Source organism: Agelaius phoeniceus, chromosome Z (assembly GCF_051311805.1).
Source record: "Agelaius phoeniceus isolate bAgePho1 chromosome Z, bAgePho1.hap1, whole genome shotgun sequence".
NCBI classification, from domain to species: domain Eukaryota; kingdom Metazoa; phylum Chordata; class Aves; order Passeriformes; family Icteridae; genus Agelaius; species Agelaius phoeniceus.
Genome location: NC_135303.1, coordinates 95536275 through 95562161, shown reverse-complemented (window position 1 = coordinate 95562161; position 25887 = coordinate 95536275). Strand labels below are relative to the sequence as shown.

General features: G+C 46.2%; 1 protein-coding gene and 1 long non-coding RNA gene across 2 annotated transcripts; both read left to right on the top strand.

Annotated features, from left to right (window-relative positions):
• Nucleotides 1-7403: 7403 nt before the first annotated feature.
• Nucleotides 7404-12752, top strand: LOC143691956 (SWI/SNF-related matrix-associated actin-dependent regulator of chromatin subfamily A member 5-like). Its single transcript, XM_077171164.1, has 8 exons — nucleotides 7404-7960; nucleotides 8049-8201; nucleotides 9449-9581; nucleotides 10040-10188; nucleotides 10574-10693; nucleotides 10927-11037; nucleotides 11576-11689; nucleotides 12308-12752. Exons 1-8 carry the CDS (start codon nucleotides 7865-7867, stop codon nucleotides 12449-12451), a joined length of 1020 nt encoding a protein of 339 aa, XP_077027279.1. The 5' UTR covers nucleotides 7404-7864; the 3' UTR covers nucleotides 12452-12752.
• A 3494-nt stretch (nucleotides 12753-16246) lies between these two features.
• Nucleotides 16247-25253, top strand: LOC143691957 (uncharacterized). Its single transcript, XR_013179766.1, has 2 exons — nucleotides 16247-16785; nucleotides 20012-25253. It is a non-coding gene; the product is annotated as an uncharacterized LOC143691957 (long non-coding RNA).
• Nucleotides 25254-25887: the final 634 nt, after the last annotated feature.

The following is a 25887-nucleotide window of genomic DNA, read 5'->3' as shown; positions in this document are numbered from 1 at the left end:
TCAGAAGATTATTAATACCATATTTGACAATTAGGTCAGACTTAGAGATCGGCCTGTAGTATACATTGATGCAAATTACATTAAAATATATATTCTATAATATAATAGGCATCAAGCCTGTCAGAATTCAAGGGGCATCCAGACAATGCTCCAGTCATGCTGCTTAACTTTAGGTGGTCCTGTGAGGAGCACAGAACTGGACTTGATCCTTCTGTGTCCCTTCCAGTTTGAGATATTCCATGGTAGCAAAATACCACGTCACATAACAGCAACCTGAGAAAGGACAATGGGTGACTGAGAGTTGAACATAATTTTTTCACATGTACAATCATATGGTTTTTAATCCTACTACTTGAGAGAAGCAAAATTAGAGGACAATGTTTCAGTTTTATTTAAAATGCCATGAAAATCAGTATCAGGACTGGTAAAACTAATGGCAGCTTCGTGATAGATATTACTGAAAAATAAAAATTTTTACTGATGGAAACCAGGAACATTTGAGATTTGACTTTGGATGCTTTGGAAGGTCTATGTTGCAGGATCATGCTTTTTTCAGAATAATTCCTGTATTTTTATATGAAAGAAAAAATGTCTTTGATGTAAAATTCTGCAAATGTTCAGGTGGAGCTTTATAAATCAATCAGTAGATTATGATTATGAGCAGTAGCAAACTCAGTTTCAAAGCAGTGTGCTCCCTTTATAATCATGTCAGCAGGGAAAAGCTTTGCTGCTGGCCATCTGCTGTTCAGGCAGGCTGCACTAACCTTCCACCTGCCTGAAAGAATAAAGGTGTTCTTTAGAAAGAGACACCAGAATTGTATTTAAAATTATTATTCAGAGCTGCAAAAAATTGTCAAAGTCGGAACCAGCAATGGATAGAATATAACTTAGAATTACTGAGTTATGTTGCATTGAAGAGAAATATATGATATGGGTCTCAATTTCTTACAAAATCTATTATCCCTTATGGAACAAACAAACAAATGAACAAGCAGACCCAAAATAAAACAAAAAAATTGTCTGAAAAATAGATCAATTTCTAGTGAATGTTTTTTACATTGCTGATTTCACTAATTCTGTTTTAAATATGTAAGCTACTAATTATCTCTGGTTATCAAACCAGATTCAGTGGCTAGGAGATGAAGTCCAATGTATTCAGACTTTAAATGCAAACCATGAAATTTTTACAATTCCCAGTTTGGTGAGAAACAACAAAAATCAATAAATAAATTTCAGTTGTAAGAGACTTATACAGAAGAGACTGGGATTAGGATTTTCAAGTTTATCTGTTAGAAAGGGCAGAAAACTACAAAGGGCAGAAAACTTATTGAGCTTCACTTTTTGCTGCACATAAATATCTGATGGTTTAAATACCACTCCTCCCAAGATTCATTGCTCCCAATGATGAAATGTATTTTTAGCTCAGCAGCACATCTCCTGGTGTGGGATAGGTAGCTGTAAACTGGACCAAGACTTAAAATAATGGCCCTGTCATTTTTAATTGTTCAGGAATAATATGAATCATTGTGAACTCATTTAGTATTAATTTGGTTGTTATAAAATGCTTCTATAGATCCTCTCAACTAATTAGCTTGACCTTCCTTTTGAAGGGTAACCGGTGGCTGTCTGGTGTTCAAGCTTGACTTGGAGCAGAAGGCAGGCTGGGAGCAGATTCCTGAGCCCCAAGTTCAGCCTTTCCAAGTTTCCTTCCCACCCTTTGACAAGAACTTGGTTGGATAAATGCAACAATGACCTGGTTTGCTGGTTGCATATGAATAATGAGACTTGATGTTCAAAATGAAAAGCTTTTCTGGATCTCCTCTAGCTGTGGATCTCCTTAATTGCTGTGATGTTTGAGGTAGTTCAAACTTCTCCACTCTTCTAGGAGTAATGATGCTTGTGCATCAGCACAGGAATGTTTAATGAAGAGTGTCTGGGGTGCAAGCATATGCCTTAACAGCAAGTTTAAAGAGAAAGAAAATAAACAGTATTTAAGATACATTTCTTCAAAAGGGGCAACACCACGCCAAGAGGGAGAGACAAATAATTCCCTGAAAAAACAGTGATTTCATTTGTCCTACATGACTTCAATGAGATCATAACTTTTTTTTTTGAGAAATAGTGATGATTTTGCTAAACTGAGCTTTTAATGCAGAAGCCAGTGACCCATCCTATTGACAGAGATGGATACTGCAAGTGCAATAATTTGATTGCCAGAATATGACACAAAGTAGATAAGGTATTTTATCTTTTTCATCCACTAGATTATGCATTCTCCTTACTTTGGTATTTCTGATATATTTTCTGAGAATCAGTTTTGTCTCATGTAAATGGTTCTCTGGAGAATTTCATAACTAGAGGCAGCAGAAATAAAAAATAAAACCTGTCATTAAGGAAAAAATATTTTGCATTGTTGGCACAAAAATAATCCAAATATGCACATGGCCAGGCAAAGCAGTGGAGCAGTGGTTGAGTTTGTTCAGAAAAATGTCCCGCTGTTCTGTCAAAAGCAGCACATGTATCTCATGTCATTGGGCAAGATGAGCAGGCCAAGCTGTAGACTTGTAGTAAAATACCCAAAGAAGAGGTGCAAGTCTAGGATGTCCTTCCAGGAAATTTTAAATCTATGTGCAAGAAAGAGGAAAATACTGTCTATTTTTTTATTTTTCTAAGGTGATGAGTTAATATTAACTGTTTTCCTGTTTCTGCTGCTGTGCTTCCCCCTTCTGTGCAAATGTGTGCAGAGTTGCTGCTGTTACATAAAGAATGCAAAGCAGTAGTTTATTTTCTTCTTGCAAATTAAATATTCTGTACATTTTTTTTCTGGTGTTTTTTTTCCCCTTTCCTGAACATCCTTGTTGCTGTTATTGTAGGCAACATAACCCTGGTTGAAAAGAAATCATCTGTACAGAAACAAGAAGAGTGGATTTGGGAAGAAATTGCTGCAAAGAAGAAATGCTAGACTGATGTTTTCAAAAGAATAAATGCTATTTTCAACATTTTTGGCATTTTTGGTAAGTGCACAAGTAATATTCTGCTGTAACCTATTTCCAGAAATCTTTTGCATTGTGTAAGTCACTCCTTTGAATGTCTGTGGCTGGGCAGATCACAATATTGTCAAAAGGTGTTCAAATATGATTATTATTTCAAATGTAATGGATATTTTCTGAGCAAATGAATTCTTGAAAATCAGAGATGTTAAAGATATATGAAGACTGAACCCAGTAACCTGCATTCAGATTTTGATGTTTAGTCAGAAACATGTCATAAGTCAAGAGACATTGTAATTACCAATGGATATTCTTTACCAAGGTGCGATTATTAGTTTAATTTTTAATTTTTTCAACTTTGCTCATTCTTACTTAAAGGAGTTTAAGTCTTTTCATTTTCTTTTTGTAACTAACATTTAATATTCCACATCTGGTTGCCAAAATGGAAAATGTGTATTATTTGCTTACAGTAGAGGTGGGAATTATTCCTTGCCATAGCACTGGTATGAAGTTTGTTTTAAAACATGAAAGATCCATTTTAGATTCCTGAAAAGAGGTATTAAAATTTCTTGTTAGATATTGCTGATTGTGATTGAAAACCACTCCATTGAATTACAGTAGAGGGAGATGAAGGACATCTTGCAGCAATGAAAATGGTTGCAAATTTAATTAAAACATTAAATTATTGTTGGAATAAAGGTCATAATCATAAAACCTAATTGAAGGAAGTACATTAGCATGTACCCTAAGGTATCCTTTCCATTTCCAAATATCTATTACATATTTGACATTTGAAGAGGAAAGAGGTTCCATTTTATCTGGATGGATGAACGGCGATGGGGAGAAGTGTTATACATAATACAGTGTAAGAGCCCCATTTTTCAAAACATCATTTGCTCCTTGCATAGGTGCAACACTCTGATTTTATGTCTCTGACTGAGGAAATTCCCCTTATTTATTGAGCATCATGGACCTGCATAGGGCAGAGGACATCATATCATGTACTTAGACTTTTCCCTGTGGAAAAAGTGGAACTTAACTCCCTTTAAATTTGACAAAGCCTCAGTTACCAGCTGTCACCTTGTTACCTAGGCTGCCTTTGTGAGAGATGTGTTGCTGCCTGGAGAATGGGATGTCTGTGTAACATCATATGAAATGCTTATCAAAGAGAAGTCAGTATTCAAAAAGTTCAACTGGAGATACCTTGTTATAGATGAGGCCCACAGGATTAAAAATGAAAAATCAAAGGTAATTTATTTTACACTAAGCAAGAGATCTGTGTGGGTTATTTAGTTGATGGTGTAGGGACTAGTAATGTTTAAATATATATGTTTGATATTTGGACATGTCTCACTGTCCTTCAGTTATCAGAAATTGTAAGGGAATTCAAGACTACCAACCGACTGCTATTAACTGGAACTCCACTTCAGAACAATTTTATTTACATGATTTTACATACAACATTTTACATACAAAATTACATGAACTCTGGGCACTTCTCAACTTCCTTTTGCCAGATGTCTTTAACTCAGCTGAAGTAAGTCTTTTGTTTCTGAATCAAATTAATTTTGCTGGTTTTCCCAATTTGAAAGTAGACCTGGATATGTATAGTTAGTGGTGTCAGTTACTGATAAGTGATAGATTGAGTTGGAAATGTTTGTTATAAAGCTTTTCATAAAATAGGCCAAATAAGGTCATTTGTTCTTTTACTTCCTGGCCATATGAGAGTTGTATTTGTTCACCATTGTGATGCTATTGTACCTTGAAAGGAAGCCTCTTATAAACCAATGATTTTGTTGATACAGGATTTTGATTCGTGATTTGATACCAACAACTGTCTAGGGGATCAAAAACTGGTGGAGCGCCTTCCTATGGTGAGTCCTTTTGCCTTTTATACAAGGGTTACATTTACCTAAGTTAAATCCCAAACAGTTCTTCTAATACTTCTTATGATAGACTATTAGGATGAGAGAGATTATTCCACAACTTTTCAGTCAAGCAAAATTAAGTCCAAGGACACAGAACCATGTCAAAGATCATTTTGACCTAATCTTTGAGTCTTTCAAATAAAGCACATGTATATCCTATGTATAGCAAATAATTTCTCCATAGAGGTTGCTTTTTTTTTTTCAGATTGTCTAACACTAGATCATGTATCTGTGATAGAGAATATCTGCTCTTTGCTTCATCCATTGACCTGATCAGTGTTTCAGTTTCCAAAATGCATTTAATGGTGAACCTCTTTCAGGTGCTACGACCATTCCTTCTCCGTCGCATCAAGGCTGATGTGGAGAAAAGCTTGCCTCCAAAGAAGGAAGTTAAAATTTATGTGGGCCTCAGCAAAATGCAGCGAGAATGGTAATTAATGCATGTGCTTGACTGGGCTGTGGTTCAGGCTCAGAAGGAATGTGCTGTCTGTGACTTGGAGGTTGTGTAGAACTCAATTTATTCTCTCTGGTATACTCCCAGTTTATTCCTGTTTCTTTCTGACACTGCTATGACAGAACCATGCATGTCAGGGAGATTTACCTGATTAAATGAAGAGAAGGGTGAGCTTTAGACAGTATTTGTAGCCTAAAGACTTATGAAAACTTGCTTAACTTCTTGCTTAAAGGAGAGGAGGTTCAGGAGGAACCTTTTTGCTCTGCACGACTCCTGGATGGGAGGGTGCAGCCGAGGGGGTCATCAGCCTCTTCTCCCAGGCAACAGAACAAGAAGAAATGGCCTCAAACTACACCAAGGGAGGTTCAGGTCAAGCATCAGGAGGAATCTCTTAATGGAAAGGGTTGTCAAGCATTGGAATAGACTGCTCAGACAGGTGGTGGATTCACCATCTCTGGAGGTATTGAGGAAACAGCTGGATGTGGCACCCAGTGGATGGTGGTGTTTAGCCTAAGGTTGGAACTGATGATCTCAGAGTTCTCTTGCAACCCAATCGATTCTGTGAGTCTGTGCTACATTTCTGACTTGCCCAGAGGCAAAAGAATGACACCCAAACCATGTCCCATGGCTGCCATGATGCTGAAGGCAGGTTCTGTCTCCCACAGGCTTTTCCTGGCTTACATGTATTCAAACCTTTCCTCCTCCTCCCTCTGCACCAGCAAAAGATGCAGCTTGTAAGTCATCCCCCAGCTTCATTTTAGAGTGAACAGAAGGGTTTTTTTCTTTCCGTGCTGTAGGTATACCCGAATCCTGATGAAGGATATAGATATCCTGAACTCAGCTGGGAAGCTGGACAAGATGAGACTGCTGAACATCCTGATGCAGCTGCGGAAATGCTGCAATCACCCGTACCTCTTTGATGGAGCAGAGCCTGGCCCACCTTACACAACAGACATGCATTTGGTCACTAACAGTGGCAAAATGGTACTTCTAGACAAATTGCTGCCTAAGTTGAAAGAACAAGGTATACATCTCCTTTCTGGGGTTTTGAGAGTTTTTTGGTTCAGTAATATTTTTGTGTATTCTGAGCAAAACCCAGCGGACTTTAGCCAGGATTACTGTTGGTTTCTAGTATGATACCAGCTTGGATCAATAGTCCATTATGGCTTTTTGTGTTGAAGTGTTTTGATTTCTTTTTTTTCCCCACTTTTTCATCGCAGCTAAGTTCACACCATAAAAACATCATTTGATTGGGGCTTTAGATTTTCTTTCATAGTTTTCTTAGCTATCTGAAATATAATTATGTAGTATTTTAGCCACGCCTTTGATTTGCCATGAAGGACCATTTCAGATTCAGAGTCCTCATACATAGCTCAAGTCAAATCCTGTGTGAAATGTTGGTCTTTCTTGCTGGATGTGATTTTGAACAGTACCTGAGGTTTTTCTGTGTATTCTATAAACACTCAGACATGGGGGAACTCTTGAGTTGTTTTAAAGTTATTTGAGCTTTGAAATGGATTACTGTAAAAGTCACTTGCAACAGAGTTTTTGACACTGGAATAAATTTTTAGCTCACTATTTTTTGAGTATGCTTACAGTAGTAACTTTGCTAAAGAAGTTGGATGTAGGTTTGTGAGTGGGGACACTTTGCAGGAAAACAAAACCACGTCCAAACCTCAACCTTCTGTAGTATAGAAGTAAACTGTACTTTGTATCTAGGTATCATCCAAGCAGCTGTGACTGTATAACTCAAGACTGAAAACCAAGCAATTCAGTGGTTACTGTGCTTTTTTGATCTTGGTTTCTTCCTGATATCAGGTTTATTGATGAGGTGTTGTAATTAATACTGGACTGGTCTCAAATCAAATTAGCATCTTAAACAAGAGAGTTCAGTATTAACCCTTGAGTCCAAAGGACAAAAGGAAGTAGAAACTTTGTTATATCCTGTGTTTTACTTAAATTTCTCCAGTAGACTGGAAATGGCTGAGTGTATATGCATAAAGTACTGAACCTTTTCTTTTTTTTTTTTATTTAAGTTGTTCTTGGCAGTAAACTGACAAGTACTTAAGAAGAATTCACTTTATTTCTAGAGATCTTAAATCCAAAACAATCAAATACTTCAAAATTTTATTATTTATACTTGATAATGTTTTTATATTTGTGTTACCATCTTACTCTGCCATGTCTGGGAACTTTTTCTTGAGGAGTACAACACAAAATGAAAAGGAGAAGCCAGCCATTAATTAGACAGTGACATATCAGGGTAAGACAAACGTGTCCTATGGCATGGATGTGCTGTGGCAGCAGCAGCTGCAGCCCTGCATTGTAGTTTGGGTCTGAAATTCAAACGACTTTTCTTCTTAGTACATGGAATTGCCCTCCTTCCTTTTCTGGTAGTGCAGACTTGGAGAGTTTGTTTAATCTTACATTTTGGTGAAAGCATAAGAAACCTTTTTACCCAAACAGGCTCAAGGGTTCTAATCTTCAGGCAGATGACAAGAGTTCTAGATATTTTGGAAGATTACTGTATGTGGAGAAATTACGAATATTGCAGACTGGATGGACAAACTCCTCACAATGAGCGACAGGTATTTACAACTTCAGGGATTGTATTTATGTAAAAATACTACTTGTAAAACATTTTGTTTAACTGATACATTCTTTTCATTGATTTAGGCTTCCATTAATGCATTCAATGATCCTGACAGCTCAAAATTTGTGTTCATGTTGAGTACACGAGCAGGAGGTCTTGGAATCAATCTGGCTACTGCTGATGTTGTAATTCTCTTTGATTCAGACTGGAATCCACAAGTAGATCTCCAGGCTATGGTAAGATTCCAGATGGAAATTATGGGGTTTTGTTTTTCTTTTTCTCACAGTACTTTGCTAGAAATGTGTACTTCCAAAATAAATTGGTATTTTCCCATTTTAGCACAGGAGCAGGATTTGTAAGACTAATTTTCAGTTCAAGTGCAGCTTCCACTGTGTGGAACCATTAGTCCTCAGTCACATTTGGGTTATACAGTGTTTTATGTAGTGGGAAATGCTGGGTGTGTGCTACACCTCATAGTATTGTTTAATGCAAATAGCCTACTTGAGTAAGTAAAAATGAATTAAATCTAGGTTGTTAATCCCAAAACTATAAAGCTGTTGTGGGGAGTGGAGGTGAATGTGTTTTCACTGTTTTTCCTGCGATCTTGAAAATGAGATAAAGAAGAGTTGAATTAAAGTTTTCAAAAACTGCTTTTATGGTGATGGTAATGAAAGGATCTCATTTTAGTAACTATCCTTAGGGGTTTTTTTAAGTAGATGTGGATGCATCTCCATCCTGGATACATGTCAAGGACATTAGTGACCACCTAAGAAAGCAAAGCTATCTAAAAACTGCCAGTGGATTTTTGGATTTTTGGTTGGGGTTTTTTTTGGTTTTTTTTTTTTTGACAAATGAGGCCTTTCAGAGAGAAGTCTTGGAAATGTCTTAAATTATTTCAGTTAACCTGTGGGTCTCAAGTACTCTAGCAAAAATCACTTCAAAAGAATGAAGGAACTGGTGTCTAATAGCTCAAATGAGGCAGTACCAGCTACCACTACAGGTGTGTGTTGAGAATACTGATTCTCACAGTGGTTCATGTTTCACTAGTCAGGAGAGGCAGGGTTATTGTATTTTTCTTGAACTATTCATGGCACTACTGAAGGATTTTGAGAAAGGCAGCTTTTGGTCAGCAGAGAGATGATTTCTTCATGCTTTGATTCTACAGAAGGTTGCTTAAGGTCAGAAGCATCCAAATCTTCTCCTCTGTGTGTGATTTAATGAAAAACCCCAAATCCTGCTGTTTTTTAGCTATGACACATAGAGACACACTCACTGTCAGTGTTATTGAAAAAAAAAAACCCCAAACCTGCAATGTAGATAAAAATGTAATATCTTGGGTAGCCATGGATAGCTGTAAACATTTTAGTAACCTGTGCTGTTCTGTTTTGTAAATTTGTGTGCTGTAAATAATGAAAATCTTAAACCTCATTATGTAGTCATGCTGGAAGGCAAGTGCTGACTTTTTTGTTACTGTTTTGGGCAGGATCGAGCGCACAGAATTGGGCAGACCAAGACTGTCCGTGTGTTCAGGTTTATTACAGACAATACCGTGGAGGAAAGGATAGTGGAGCGTGCAGAAATGAAACTGCGCCTGGATTCCATAGTCATCCAGCAAGGCAAGTATTATATGAAGGCACTTCGGATCTAGGATGAAATTCCCTTCTTCTCCCATTGTAAATCATGGTGCAATCAGCCAGTAAGAACCAGTGGGAGTGTTGCTTTTGCCTCATCTGAACTCTGAAGGGAGTTCATGTGCAAAGGCCTCATCCACTTGGAAATTTGTTTTACTGTAGGAGTAGGCATTTCCTCACTAACTTTTTGCTTACCTGCCTAGTGGGGTATAGTCATATTTGACTTTTTAAAGCACTCAGTTTCTTCTTTCACTTTAAATTTAAATGAATGCCTTTCCTTTTTCTAATAGACAGAGAAAAGTAAGGTAACCTTAGTTGACTTGCTTGGAATCAGTAATATGTAGTTTGTATGTGGAAATATAAGGGGGAGAAAATCCTGTATTGCTCCTTCCATAACATAAACTCTTCAGTGAGTTGCTATCCTCAAGCATTTTTATTTTTAGGAAGATTGGTGGATCAAAACCTGAATAAACTTGGAAAGGATGAAATGCTGCAAATGATCAGACATGGAGCAACACACGTGTTTGCTTCAAAGGATAGTGAGATTACAGATGAAGATATTGATCACATTTTGGAAAGAGGGGCAAAGAAGGTGAGAAGGTTTGAAAAGGGGAAGCTCACCTGTAGATTTGAATGTGATGGCAAGATAGTGAGTCTCTGGATGATAACTTGGTTCCAAGCTGGAGAGAAAAGGGGTTTTTGCTGTAGAGGGTTTTTGTGTTACTCAATCGTGTCTGTTTTTTCTGATGTTGTCAATAAGATGTTTTATAGTCAAGTACCTTCTAGAATGGCTCCTCTTCTTTCTGGCAATGGGATGTTTTAAAATGAAGTACCTTTCAGAGTGGCTCCTTTCTGGAATGAGGTGTTTAATAATGACGTGCCTTCCAAAATGGCTCCCGTTCTATCTGGGAATGAGATGTTAAATAATGAAGTACCATCCAAATGGCTACTATTCTTTTCTGTATCCCCTGTCCAAGACTGCGGAAATGAACGAAAAACTTTCAAAGATGGGTGAAAGCTCCCTTAGGAATTTTACTATGGATACTGAATCTAGCGTGTATAATTTTGAAGGGGAAGACTACAGAGAAAAACAGAAGGTAATGTTTTAAGTTTCTTTTGGAGGAATGCACTGAATTGCATGTTTTAGTCATACTTATTTAAGAGGTATTGGGTAAAATACAGTGTCATCTATGAAAATAGTTTAAATAACACTTATAACACTTATAATGAAGTAGATGTAGATCTAATTTTACATAAAACTTGTAGCTGGTCTCATGATCTTGCAAGACTTAATTTTTGGTTTTGGGGGTGATGGGTTTTGTTTTTATAGTTGGCATTTACAGAGTGGATTGAACCCCCTAAAAGAGAAAGAAAAGCCAATTATGCTGTGGATGCTTATTTCAGAGAGGCTCTTCGAGTCAGTGAACCAAAAGCACCCAAGGTGAGTTGACTAATCAAAAGAAATAAATTTTTTCAATATGTATGGTAAATGGCTGAAGCTCTAAGCAACAAATAGGTCTTGAGTCATAAAAACTGCTCTGTTCACTTTTATAAAGTGGAGGGACTATCTAAATTTAGAAAAAATTTCCAAAAGACTTGAGACAAACTTCTGTGAGAAAAAATAAGAACAGTATGAAACTTGTAAGACGTTAGGGAGGCTAAGATCAAGTTTTTTCTAGTTCTTATTTAAGCAGCTGTAAATTTTCCTGTGGAAGATTAATGCTTTAAACACGTGTGACTTTTTCACCAGCCACCTCCTCCCAAAAGACCTCTCTTCCCCTTCTCTCACTGCTCTTTTACTTTTAGAATTCTTTGTGGTGGTTGGTGTGTCTTGCATGGTGTGACTTTTTTCCCCCCAAATTAAGACAGTGCATTTTTGTAACAATAATGCTTTTTGTTTGCTCATAAACTTAAATTACTTCTTACAAGCAAGCAGATTCTGGATGTGAAAGGGAGCAAATGCAAGCTTTGTGTTTCAGGCTCCACGGCCTCCAAAACAGCCAAATGTACAGGACTTCCAGTTCTTTCCTCCTCGCCTGTTTGAACTGTTGGAAAAAGAGATTCTCTACGACAGGAAAACAATTGGTTACAAGGTAACTGAAGAATTTCCTTGACCAGAGGGCTGGAGCACCTCTCTTAGGAGGAAAGGCTGAGAGTTGGGATTGTTCAGTCTGGAGAAGCAAAGGCTCTGGAGCAACCAAATTGCAGCCTTTCAGTACCTAGAGGGGGCTTGCAGGAAAGCTGAAAAGGGACTTTTTACAAGGGAGCAGCTTTAAACTGACAGAGGGCAGGTTTGGGTTGGATATTGGAAGGAAATTCTTCACTGTGAGTGTGGTGAGGCACTGGCACAATTTGCCCAGAGAAGCTGTGGATGACCCACATTCCACTTGCTTGGAAGTGTTCAAGGCCACGTTGGACGAGCCTTTGAGCATCCTTGTCTAAGCAGAAGGTGGCCCTGCCCATAGCAGGGGCTTGGAAAAGAGGTGATCTTTAAGGTCCAGTCCCTTCTGTGTTATTCTCTAAATTCTTGCAATGGAACAGTTTAATGCAACAGTAGGAGAATAAGTACTTTTCCAGCCTTTCACAGTAATTTAAATGAAATAAAATCATGTTCAGCTGTCGAAGCTATTAGGTTATATTAACAAAAAGGTGACAATTAGTAATTATCTGTGAAAAATTAATTCAGTTTTATAAAGTGCAAAACCTTTCAGGTACCTCGTAATCCTGATCTCCCAAATGCAGCCCAAGCACAAAAGGAAGAGCAGCTTAAGATTGATGAGGCTGAACCTCTTAATGATGAAGAACTAGAAGAAAAAGAGAAACTTCTAACCCGGGTATTGTCGGTTCTTCAGTGAGACTGAAATCAGCCAAAGCTTGTTTTGTGTTTCACAGCATTATGGGAACATTTCTTGGTCACTGATCGGCATGTGCCGTAGTTAACACATCTGCACAGTTTGGTTCAGACTGAAAAGAGTTTCCAGCATTAGGTTTGTCATAGGCCTATGTCATAGGATATCTTTGAGGAATGTGCACCAAGGATTCTCCTGAATCCTAGTCTGGCATTCACTATAGACTGTGATGTCTTTCCATGAAACCTTGCAGAATGGCTGCAGAGCTGGGTGTGCTGCATTCCACATGATTTAATGCACATATTCTGCCTCAGTTTCACACCCTTATGGAAGTGAATCTTGGGGTCTGAACAGTCAGTTTTCCTAAACCACATCTGGTAGTGGATAGTTCCCCTCACTAAAAGAGGGTGTGAGCTGAATAAGTATATAATTAGGAAGCCTGTATATTTAAATAATTTAAAACCAGGTGAATGCTTGATATGCCTTATTTGGATATTTTATTTACACGTTGTATTTTGGCAGGGGATCGGAATTACAGGACAGGATTTCTTGCTTGCGTAGTAATGAGCTGGAACAGCTCACTGTGGAGACACCAGAATCACAGAGGTCAGGAATCAGTACAGTCCAGTAAGCTGTGGCTAAATCACAACATGGCTGGCAGAACTTGCTACTTCCCACTACTTGTAAAAGCTACTGGTAATATGAAATGAACCTACTTTAGCTCATGACTTCAGCAGTGCTACTTGTGTCTCTGCTGAAAATCACCATCACAAGGTGGCTTTAGTCCTTCTGAGGGAGAGTGACCATGCAGCGGTCACTGCAATGATGCAATGGCTGAGGGTGTCTGTGAGGCACTTGGGGGGCCTTTTTGACAAAACAAAAGCCATTACACTACTTTCACTTGAGCAATTTTTTTTTCTTAGAAAGTAATCCCACAGAGAGACTCTTAGGAGGAGGGATTAATTTTTCAGCTGAAAACTTACCAGAAATTACTAGGTAAATAAAGAACTAGTGCTAGTCATTTTGCAGTATTGAAATAGAGAGACTACAGTGACTGCAGTATAAAAAGAGTTCTACTAAATTACAGTGACTGCAGTATAAAAAGAGTTCTACTAAATTAAACTGCAGAGAAAGAAAAGGTTTAACACTGTGGAATGATGGAAGTGTTACAGGCAATTTCAAGAAACCAGTTGAATCAAATTTGGAGATGGACAAATCCTGAACCTCTGTGCAATGTTTCCTCTTGATTGCTGTATAGGGCTTCACTAACTGGAATAAGAGAGATTTCAACCAGTTCCTCAAAGCCAATGAGAAGTGGGGCCGTGATGACATTGAAAATATAGCACGAGAAGTCGAAGGAAAAACCCCAGAGGAAGTCATTGAGTATTCAGGTAACTTAATTCTGTACTCAGCTCTGAGAGTATCTAACTCTGCTTGGCTCATTTGAACTGCCTGAGAACATGGTAACATCCTACTGCTGAGAATTTCTTACACTGCTGTTCTAAGATTTTTGGGGTAGAATTATATTGATGTATTTTGGATCTGCTGCTCTGTCTTTTACCATCATTACCGCCTGCACAACTAAGGCTGTACTAAAATGCACACCTAAACTCCTGCTGAGCCACTTCACTGTATCCTGAATCTAACTGGGTAGCACTGTCTTCAGTTCTTGTTAATTTTTGCAAAGGGAAATGCTGAGAAACACTGCTTAGCTGAAGAGATTTCCCTTTTCCTTGTATTCATTAATGAGAAGTTAACCTTTACCTCCTCCTCGAGAGCAGAACTCAGTAAATACATCACGATTGAACCTACAGCCACCACTGGTAACCTGAGTCTTAACCTCGCATTAGAAGAGATTTTTTTCCACTGTAGTGTAGCTGCAAAGTCCTGGCACTACATTTCTAAAGGTACAGAGCAAGTTGAAAATGTGCAAAAATCTTGTACAAAAACCCCTTATTTAAACACCTAATGGTCTTTCAGGCACTTGCTTGTCTTCGGGCACTCAGTTGCCCTCTTGCTTCTATTGATAAAACTGTATTCTGTTACATCCGTTTTCATTTGAAGAAGCTTTGTTTCCTTTGAGGAGACTGACACACAAAAGTCTTACTGGCCTGTATTGTACCTCACTTAAACTGAAGATTCCTATATCTACCCTCTTCAAAACAGCATTTGTACTACTGCAGCACATGGTAGCTGGAAGGGAAGGTTTCTTACCAGCTCAAGGCATGTCTGTTGTTACACAGCAGTAAGCTCTGGTAAAAGGAAGGAACAGCTAACATCCTTTTTTTAAGGTTAAACCCCTGACTTTTACAATGCATGATAAGATACTAAGAAGTTGTTCTTTTCTTAGCTGTGTTCTGGGAAAGATGCAATGAACTCCAAGACATAGAGAAGATCATGGCTCAGATTGAAAGAGGAGAAGCTAGAATTCAGAGACGAATCAGCATAAAAAAGGCTCTCGATACAAAGGTGGGTTTGCTCAGTTTCTTTTTTTTTTTCCTGGTGCCAGTGAGGGGAGATGCATGACCCCTGTCTGACCAGTGCTGCTGATGTATGAAGACATCTTGGGCATGACATTGGTCTCTTTGCATAACACTCAGCAATTTCTTCCTATGGCTTTTCCATCCCATGGAAGTGCTGTGATGACACCCTTAGCTATGGTCTACCCTGGTGTTTGTAACAGTCTTCTGTATTACAGCACACAGTTCAGAGCGCTGTGTAACTCCACATAGTACAGGCCTTGGGGAGGAGCACAGTTCCTTCTGGACACGTGGAACTGAAATTAAGAGAGAGAGAGAGAAATGGAGAGAGGGGGATGGAGAGAGGGAGAAATGGGGGAGATAAAGGGATGGAGAGGGATAGAGAGAGGGAGAGAGAGAAATGGAGGAAGAGAAGGGAGAGAGGTAGGTGGGTAGAGCAATAGGGGGGAGAGAAACATAGGAAAACAGGTGGAGAGAATTGGAGTAAAGTAGAAACAGGTAGAGATGGCAGAAGACAGAGGGAGTTAGAAACATCAGATTAGAGAGCACTTAAAAAAGACTGATCCAACAGTCTTGGGGAAGGATGGGAGATAGACCTTTTAACATTTCTGCTTTTGTCTCTTTCTGTGGTGCATCATATCCATCCCTTCCATAGCTGAACCAGTGGGTCTGGACTTTCTGACAGGAATTCAACAGAAAGCTTTTTCAATCTTTTGTCCCCCTAGAAGCAGCCCAAGTTTTTGGGGCAATCCATCTCAAAACATTTCTGTAAAATTTCCTTTTGGTTCTTGATGCTGCTCAGGGCCATCAGACTGACACAAAACCCCCTCAGTCATGTCCCCAGCCCCGGTGGAACGGCTGAGCTCTCTGAACTCCAGCCTGGCACTGTCCCACCGTAATTACATTGCAATTGTAGATAGAATTGTGGCAGGTTCTGGGCCACTGGCTCGGAATCCTCCTGAATCCTCAGGGCTGACCACGGCATTTGTCTGTACTTTCCTGTCCCTGGGGCTGATCACTCCGTGCTTCCCAAGGGACGGAGCACTCGCTCTGCACGGCTCCTTAGAGCTGAGGGTGCCTGCCCACACTGAGAGATGGGTGAGTGAGCGACGCCGTAATGTTCAGGTGGGTTCGGCTTATCTAGTTCGGTCGGGCTTATCTAGTTCGGTCGGGCTTATCTAGTTCGGTTGGGCTGAACGCGGTTCCGTCGCGTTCCGTTCAGTTCACCTCAGCTAAGCTCGGATGGATTCGGCAAATCGCGGCCAGAGTCGGCCGTTCGGGTAGGCTCGGCTGTTGTCGGCTGCTGTCGGCCACACTCGGCTGTCGTCGGCCACACTCGGCTGTTGTCGGCTCCACTCGGCCACACTCGGCTGTTGTCGGCTCCACTCGGCCACACTCGGCTGTTGTCGGCTCCACTCGGCCACACTCGGCTGTCGCCGGCTCCACTCGGCCACACTCGGCTGTCGCCGGCTCCACTCGGCCACACTCGGCTGTCGTCGGCTCCACTCGGCCACACTCGGCTGTTGTCGGCTCCACTCGGCCACACTCGGCTGTTGTCGGCTCCACTCGGCCACACTCGGCTGTTGTCGGCTCCACTCGGCCACACTCGGCTCTTCGGCCCTACCTGACTCTGCTCCGCGCTGCAATGGCGGCCGCTGGCAGGGCCCCGCTCCCCGGCCTGAGCCCCGGGAGGGGACAGAGCGCTGGGACAGCCGCCGCAGCCCGGCTCACCCTGTCCCTGCCCGGCCCCGCGTCCCCCGGAGCGCGCCCTGCAGCGCAGAACGCGGCCTTTGGGCCAGGAGCGGGGACAATGCCCTCGGCTCGGCAGCAGCGCCGGGAGGCAGCGGGCGGTGCCCTCAGGTGAGCGGCCGGAGGGGAGGGAGCTGGGCCGAGGGCACCGGGGCCGGGGGCACCCACAGGGGGCCGGGGCTGCTTTGGGCGCTGCTGCGTGGGACCCGCTGCGGGTGGCACGGCTCTGTCCCGGGCCTTGCGGCTCTCTGGGATCGTGTGCCGTGGAATGAAGGTGGGGCTCGTCCCAGCTGCGGGAACAGCGTTTTATTGGGTGAGAAACAGAGTTCACTCTCTAGAATTTTTACACGTTTGTTAAGGGATAAAAGGCAGCGCTGGGGTGCTTGGCTGTTTGCCAGGAGCACCCGGTTCCCTTAAACCGTGTTCTCTAGATTCTGTTCCATTGCAGTGGGGTGTGCATATTCATTAGAGTTTATACATATTCCAAGAGTCCTTTTCAGTTTAGATGTTCTTTTGCTTGGTTGGAACCTTCGCGCCATCTTGTGGATTAAACCAATATACTTTATTTCTTCCTGTGGTGCCATCCTGTTTTATTTTCAGTCCCTCGTTATTTGATAACGAGGGTCAGTAAATTTTTCCTTTTTTTTTTCAGTGCTCTGGTTTCTGTTTCTGTTATCTTGTGTTTCAGATAAGATTGTCCCCAGCTGTGGGAAATCACCTCATTATCTGAGACCATTTTCTGAGTTCCTTACGTGTAAAAGCATTTGAACATTTCACAGTCTCTATTATAGTCTATTATAGTATTATAGTCTAAACTAGTGTCTGTTACAGTGCTGTTTATGAAAGCTGTGCAGTGCATACACGAACTGACAGATGATCCTTGATCCAGAGCAGTAGTTACAGACTGTCCCCTCTCGGGAGTTTTGTGCTCAATAACAGCGTGCCAGAGCTCAGACATAAATGGCAAGGGCAAGAACTGCATTTGTTCTGTTCCATTCTGGGCTGGGCTGAGCTCTGTTTGCCGGGAAGCAGCGGGATGGGTGTCCCTGTGCCCACCCCCCTGGGTCCCAGAGAGAAGCTGCTCCTGTGGCTGCAGCTGAGGGGCACTGGGAAACCTGAACGGTCCTGATGGAAACCGATGCCAAACCGGGTTTGGTTGGGTTTGGGACTTGCCATTTTCCCCTGATGCGTGGGTTTTGCCTTAGGAAACAGGAACTGGGCACCAGGACATTTTGTTAGCCTAGAAGGGAGGAGTTGGTTTGTATTTATTTCCTGAGGCACCTGGATCGATTTGGGTCTCAGTTGGCACCCGAGAGCCTCCTCTGTGTCCTGGGTGGGGTGGTGGCTACCAAAGGGGTAAAAGGTGGAGCAGGAGGGTGGGTGGAGAGGAGAGCAGTGGCTCTGTGGGGATTTGCATCTGGAAAGGGCCCTCAGTTTCCTGGCGGGAGTCCTGGAATCAGAGCTGAGAGTCGCTGAGCAGTGAGGATCGTGCAGCTGCAGCGCCGAGAGTGCAGAGGCTGCAGTGGGCGTTGTCTGCTCGCTCTCCTGATGTCCCATCTCTAATGCTGGGCTGGCACCCAGGCACCTCCCAGGGCTGCACAGCCTCAGGGCAGGGGTGGTTTGTAAATGTTTTAAATGCTGCAGCAGCTCCCTCAGGCTGGATGAGTGTGAGGATATCCAGCTCTGCCTTCGGGCTTGGAGCACGGCAAGGGTGCAGGGCTCACGGTCAGTCTTGTTTAAACACTTGTAATAGCAAAACATTTTAAAGCAGAGACTGTGAGGCAATAACAAAGGCGAGTGTGTGGCAAGGATAGGTCCGAGCTGTCTTTATTAAAGATCCACACTGCTGGATGTTGTGTCAGAGCCCTCTGGGGACAGAAGGTGTCCCCAGAGCTTCATGAAGCCCTTGTTTCCTGCTGGCAGGGCAGGGGGTGAGCCCAGCCTCGGGGGCTGTGTGGCTCCTCCTGCCTGGAGCAGGGACAGCCCGTGGGGCTGAGCCCCAGAGGTTCAGTTGCTGGAGCAGGTGGGGATCTCTTTGTGCCTGGGAATTGTCGCTGCTGCGTTCCTGTCCCAGCTGCAGGGTTCCCTCAGAGCCCGTGCCCTGCAGCAGCACTGGGAGCTCCTGGGCTGGGCAGGGAGCAGCTCTGGCCTGGGGCTCTCAGTCCCATCAGTGCCCATGGAAAGCCAGCTGGGTTTGTTCTGCTGCCATCGGCCTCTCTGCTGTGCCAGCCTCGGTGCCAGGGCACAGAGCTGTGGGAAGGCTCCATCCCATCTGTGCCAAGCGCTGCCAGCGCTTCCAGCAGCGCTGCTGGGGCACCAAGGGCTGCCTTTGGAGCCTGGCTGGCACAGAGGGTGACACACTCTGCCCTGCAGCACCCAGCTGCATCCCACAGCTGCACAGTTCAGCCAGCAGGGAGCAGAGTCAGCTCTGGGCCCAAACCAGGCTTTGTCCCCCAGAGAGCCCCTGAGCTTCCTGAGGCAGCACACAGATGTGCCCTGGCCTTTGGGGCTCGTGGTGAGGGCTGCCAGGGGATTGTGATAAGGCTGAGCTGGAGCTTTCTTAGAAAAGCCATCAGCTGTAAGGAGAATCTCTGGCAAACAGGTGGCTGGGGCACTGGCTGGGAGCAGGTCCTGGCCTTTTCTCTTCTTTTCTTTAAGCTGTTCTTAAGAGGAGCCCAAAACTGCAAAATGGAAAGGAAGGGGGCTGTGGGGGTGAAAGTTGCTTTGCATTTTTTGAAGTGTTGCTGTGGATTTTGGTGTGTCAAGTGGCACTACCAAAACAGCACTGGAATAACCAAACTTCAGGACTCTGCGCTTAATTCCTTGAATGTGTTTGTGTGGGTGCAGGAAATGCCAAATCCCAAAGCAATTCCATGTCTGTAACTTCAAGTGCAACATCTTTAAAAGCAAGTGCTCAGTGTGGGCTTTCCATGTGGGTGCAAATGGCCCAAGGCCTTTCTTGTGTCCCAAAAGCAAAAACCCTTTCCCTGGGAGGTTTTGGAGGGGATTCTCTTTGGGATTTCTTGTGGTGCAGCATCCCGGGTGTCCCTTCCTTTGCGCCAAGTCCAATGGGAAAGGATGGAATGGCTGCCACGTGGGCTCTGGGATAAAAATGGTTCTGTTCAAATGAGGCAGAGAATGCAAGATGAAAAATGAGCATCCTTTCATTGTCTGAAATAGTCAGGAATAAAAGTGCTGGCAAAGGACACGTTTGTGTTTGAATTGGTGTCACCTCTCCTGGGTAAAACCCCATAGTGAGCCAGCAGAGCAGAGCTAGGAGAGCTGGGATCCTTGGACTTCCACAGTGGACTTAATTTTCTTTTCTCCTCTCTTTCAGGGCAGGAAAAATCATCCAACTCCTCCCATGTTTGCCCGAAGCTTTGGTGTTGGAGCAGCCAAAGGCAAGAGGCTTCAGCAGCAGGGCTCTGCGCTGGAGGGCTCTGGTCCTGCCCACGCTGTGGGGTGAGTCAGAGGGACACAGGGCTCCCCTTTTCCTCTCTGCTGGCATGAGCTGCCATGGCAATGCCATTGCTGCCAGCCCAGCCCCAGCTGTGCCTGCTGGAGAAGGGCAGAGGTGCAGAGGCAGTGCCAGAGTTCCCTGGGGCTGCTGGAGCTGTGGTGCTGGCTGTGCCCTGAGGGCAGCTTGGGCATTGTCTGTGCAGCCCAGGGCTGCTCTGGGCCTTCCTTGGGGAGCTCTCAGTGCATGCCCAGCTCTGCCAGGGCTGGCAGCCGCTGCAGGGCTGGGTGACAGCCTCTGCTGGGGCTGGGGGCAGGCACGGCCCTGGCACAGGGGCAGGGGCAGGGCTGGCAGCATTTGGGAGCCGTGGGAGCAGAGTGAGGGGTGGTGCTGGGCACAGGGGTCAGCCTGTGCTGGTGTCAGCACAGCCCTGCAGGGCCCTGGCATCTGGGAGCAGCTCCAGCTCTCCTGGGGCCCAGGGATGGGCTCTGAGGGACTGGCTTTGCCTGTGCCTTTCCAGGGCAGCAGGAACAAGGGCAATGTGGTGCCAGAGCTGGGGCCCATCAGGCTGTATTTCCCTCTGGGAAAGCAGAACAGACTCTGGGCTGAGCTGAGTTTCCTGCAAGGGCTCAGAATCCAGGGAAAAGGGAGTTCAGGAATTGCATCTGCTGCTGGGAACATTGCCTTAGGCTTGCTCAGTTTGTGTCTGTGAGCAGTGGGCTCTGGGCTGGAGAGGTGCTGTTGGCAGCAAAAGATGGAGTCCATGCTCTGCAGGGATGTGCAGGGAAGGACTGAGTGGGAGGGAAGGGCAGTATTTAGAAATGAGATCAGCATTTCTCCCAGAACTGGGGTGCAGCAGTGATGGGGGTGGTTGGCTTTGCTCTGGGCCTTGTTATTCCTTGTGCAATTTGCAAATTCTGCTGCATGATTTCCTGTCCAGTATCTTTCTAACAAAAACTGACAGAAATTGAGGTTTAGGAGTAGAGCTGAGGTCCACTCACTGCACAATCTTGCCAAGGCTGGAGGACTGGGATGATGGCTGCTCTCAGCAAAGGTCACTTCTCAATGCTGTGTCAGATTTGCCTCAGTGCCGGGCAGGAAAGGTGAGGGTTTGGATCAGGAATTGTGCAAACAAGGCCTGGGTGTGGTTGATTTGTTTTGTTTTTCAGTGAGCCAGGGCTGGCACAGGGAATGGTGCAGGTGCTGCTCTGGCACCAGAGCTGCTGCCCTTTGGAGCCATGTTCAAGGTGTGACCATAGAACACTTTGGGGGCTGTTTTCAGCACTCTGGGTTTCAGAACTGCTGTCCCCAGCCCGTTGCCAGCCCTGGGACATCTGCTCTGCTTCCAGGCTGTCCTTGCTGGAGCAGCCTGGTCCCTGCCGTGCCCAAGCCCTGAGACACAGAGGGAGCCCTGTGCCCAGGGGCCTTTGGCACCTTGTCAGGAAGGTGGCAGCAGCCCCGGGAGCAGGCTGGAGGTGAGAACTGGGTGTTGGGAGCTGAGGAGTGCTCATCTGGGCTGGGGGGAAGGGGCAGGAGTTTCCATGCCCCTGGAGCTTTCCTGCTGGCATGGGGCAGCACAGGGAGCAGCATTCATTGTGCCCCTCCCACGGGCAGTGCTGGCCTGGGTGTCTGTGCTGTGCCACCAGAGCGTGGCACTTGGCTGCTGTCACTGCTGTCACTGCCAGCCCAGCTGGGGGCTGTGCCCTCCTGCCAGCCCCAGCCAGGAGCTCCAGGGCTGCCTCTGGGCCCTGCTGGGAGCGTTTGCTGGGAATGTGCCCCATCCCTGGGAGCGTCCCTTTGTCCCTGGGCTGCCAGCCAGAGCTTTGGGCTGCTCAGGCTCAGGCTGGGATTGCCAAAGGCACCGAGAGGGAGCAGCACAGGGAGGGTGCTCAGAGAGGGGCTGGCAGAGCCCAGCTGGCAGGCTGGGCTGGCTGCTGCAAGTGGGGCTGTGTGCACTGCAGGCAGGGAATGTCCCCTTCCCTCAGCAGCCCTGCAGATCCCAAGGGCTCCCAGAGCAGGATTTTATTCCTTACCTCCCTTTGTGGAGATTGATTCTCCACATTGCCATGAGCAATTCTTGGATTTCTCTAGGAGCAAACCTCCCAGCAGAGCCAGATTGCAGCGGAGGCCAGAGCTGTGTTTGGAGCAGGGAGTGCTGAGAGCTGCGTCTGCCTGTGCTGCCCCAGCCTGAGCACAGGCACAGGGAACAGCCTGGGCAAAGGGATTGGGGCAGTGGCTGATGCCCAGGGAGAAGAACACAAACCCACAGCCCTTCAGCCTGACAGTCCCCTCCACCCAGAGCTCAGCACACATCCTCACAGGGAAGCCCAGCAGCTGAAGGGAAAAAAAACCCACAGAAGAAAAAGGTGATTTATTGTGCTGTAAAGTTCTTTCAAGTTGTTATTAAAGCCCAACCAACATTTGCTCTTGCTTTTGGTTGGGTGAATAACGAGCAGTGGGCACAGGTGATGCCCTTCATGTGGCTGAAAACCTGGTGTGATCTAGAGGGGATCCAAGAACTGTTTGTGTAGGGCAGTGGAATGTGAGGGGATGTCAGGGGCAGTGAGGTGGCATTTTGGAGGGAATTGCTGAGGTCATTGAAGGGAGACGAGCAGACAATTTCCCTGGGAAATCCCAGGCCCCTCGGGCCCACAGCCAGGACTCTCCAGGGCTGAGGGGGCAGCACTGGAGACTCCCTGTGGCCTCCTTCCTTGGCAGCAGCCAGCAGGGAAGGGAGAAGAGGATCCCTGTGGGATGAGACTGCAGAGAGCGAGCAGAGGAGCAGCCTCGGGCTGGAGAAAGGCCAAGGGACCAACACGGTGGCACCAGGGCACCTGTGAGGAACAGAATGGACACTTGGAGGCCACATGGAGGTGAGGAGTGCATGGTTTGGGCAAAATGTCAGTGAATCTCCAGAGAGATAAGGAGGGGATATTTAGGAGGGAAACGCTGAGGTGATGAGTTCACCCAGCCTGGCACAAGGTGTGTTTGCACAGGCTGGGGCCAGAGGTGGGGGTCAACCCAAAGCCAGCCCTGCTCAGCCTCTAAATCCCAGGATAAGATGTACAGGCTGCCCACTGAGGGATTAAAAATACATAAAACTGAAACCAAGAGCATTAATGAGATTCTTGGGAATCCCATTAACTTGTTGGCAGAGCTCTTGACACAGTTTGGAGCTTTGATGACAAGAATGCATTTCTTTATTTGGATTATTCACTGTGTGGGATAGGGGGTTTGTTTGGATTTTAAGGCCCTCATGGTGGCCCTGACACTGCTCAGGAGCTGGTAGAGAAGCAGAGTCAGAGCTCCTGGCAGGCACAGGGTGTTTTCCCCCATAGTGGATTGTGGAGCAATTGTCTGGGACCCGGATTGTCCCTCTGGGTGATGCCACTTGCTGTGGTTTGTATCATTCCATCCATTTAATTCCCAAAACTTCTCAGCCCAGGGGTTGGAGCTGACAGGGCAGGACAAAGATTGTTCTCTGTGTGGTGCCCAGATTTGGGGTTCCCTGTCAGCTGTGCCAGTTCTGATGAATTCTACCCATAGCCCCAAATTCCCTGCTCCATTCCCGCTGCAGTAACCTCCCAGTGCCCCATGGAGTGTGGGCATTCCCATGCAGAGCTGCTGCCTTGGACAGCAGCTGTGTCAGGAGCCAGCAGAGCTTCCAAGGAAGCTCAGCAGCACAGGGCCAAGGCCAGGGTTCTATTCCATAGAAGTGGCTGTTGAGAACCCTCAGCCCAGTGGTGTCCCTGGGCTCACTGGCCAGAGCTGCCTGGAATGGAGCCCATTTCACCCCCCTGAGCTCCAGGATGGAGAAGATCCAGTGGATGGTTTAGAGCAGGAGAAGGCAGTGGCCAGATGTGCTCCCAGCCTGAGCTGAGGCAGCCCCTGTGCCCAGGGGGGGACATCTCTCCCTGCAGAAGCTCAGCTCCTTTCAGAGCCTCAGCAGGGGCCTCTACAAATTCTTTTCTCTCAGGAAAGGGATGCACAGCTTTGTCTTCAGCACACCTCCAGTGGCACCTACCTGGGAAAGCTTTCCATCACTTCTGCACTTCCAGCTGGATCCCTGGAAAACTCCGAACTCCATCCCACTGATTTTCAGGTACCTCTGAGGGCTGCTGCCTGGGATTGAACACCTGTGGGGGAAGATGGCCTTGGCTTTGATGCTGCTGATGGCCGATGGCCTCAGGCTGGGGAGGAGGGAAGGGATTTGGGGTGGCTGGGCCACAGCTGGCAGCTGTGTGGGAGCTCTGAGCCAGGAGTTGCTGCTGAGCCCCTCTGCAAAGGGCCCGTGCCTCCATTCCCAGCAATGCCAGCTGCTCCTTGGGGTCCTGCTGGGCTGCTGGTGGTCTCTGTCTGGGCTGAAGCATTTCCAGGGGCCTGCTCAGAGCAGCCCCTGGCCCAGGAGCCACAGTGCAGGCACAGCTCCTCCCCTGCAGATGCCAAAGACACGAGGTGCTGCTGCCTTTCAGGAGCTCCTGGCCTCCTCCTGCCCTGCGCTCCCAGCCAGCTGGGACACAGCCAGGGAACACCAAGGAGCATGGCTGGCAGCCAGCAGGAGACACCGAGGCCCCTGGGCCAGAAAAACAGCCCTGGCCTCAGCAGCCAGCATGGTTTGGAGCTGGCAACACTCACCTGCAGGCAACGCCCCCCGGCACTCTCCAGAAGAGCTTTGGCCACGGAGCAAGGTAACCCTCAGGGCTTGTCTTGTTGGCTTCTTCCTGGGGAAACAAAGGGACATTGTGGGAGCACATTTACAGCTGCTGGGGAAATCCTGGCAAGGGCAGAACAATCAGGGCTATGGGGAAGAGTTTGGTGCTGCCATGTTGAGTGCCAGCCAGTTCTGCCCCACAGCCATTGCAGGGGCTGCTGTGCAAAGCAGCAGTAGCAGAAGGGAAGGAGCTGCATTTGCAGAGGAGTTCTCTTAGTGGCAGCAGTCATTGCCATCCCACACAGGGCCTTTGGAACAGCCCTGGGATTGGCTCAGGTGTTTGGAGCAGGGTGCTGAGAAGGCCAAAATTCTGGGTTTGATGCACAGCTGGGCCAGTCACTTCTCACATTGGACTTGATGATTCTCACGGCTCTGGAAATAAAGAACAAATCGTTTGCACTGGTTTTTTAACCCATGGGGTTTTTCCTAGCGTTTCCCTGGGGCTCCAGTCCCACCCCAGGCACAATGGGAGCGGGAGCAGCAACGCCTCGGCCCCAGCGGCCGTCCCAGAGCGGCTGCTCGTGGCTGGGAAGCTGCAGCCCCCAGCAGGGGCTGCGGGCACGGAGCAGGGGCTGCGGGCGCTGGGGCTCGTAGGGGAGCGCGGCGCTCGTGGCGTTACCGGGCCGGGGGGGCTGCGGGGCGGCGCCGTGTCCGCCAGGGGGCGCCCCGCGGGGCGGGCGGCGGCGCTGAGCGAGCGGCGATGCCCATGGGGTCCCGGGGCCGGTACGGGCGGTCTCGGTGTCCTTCCCGCTGCCAGCCGCGATCCAGAGGCTGCTCCGGGGAAGCGTCGTCCTCCTGGCGGCCATGGCAGCGGCACGGCACCGGCTCCCTGCCGCCGCAGCCGGAGCGTGCCTGGAGCCCCGGCGAGACCCAGCCCCACGCTGGCCGCAACCGGAGCGGCAGCGCCTGTCCCGGAGCGGCTTTTCCCGACCGCAGCGATAGTGGTCCCGATCCCAGCCCCAATGCTACCTCGATTCTCTGGCCTTGGCACCCATACCCTGCCCGCCGAGAAAGAAGCAGCTCGGCCCAGCTTCCACAAGAAATA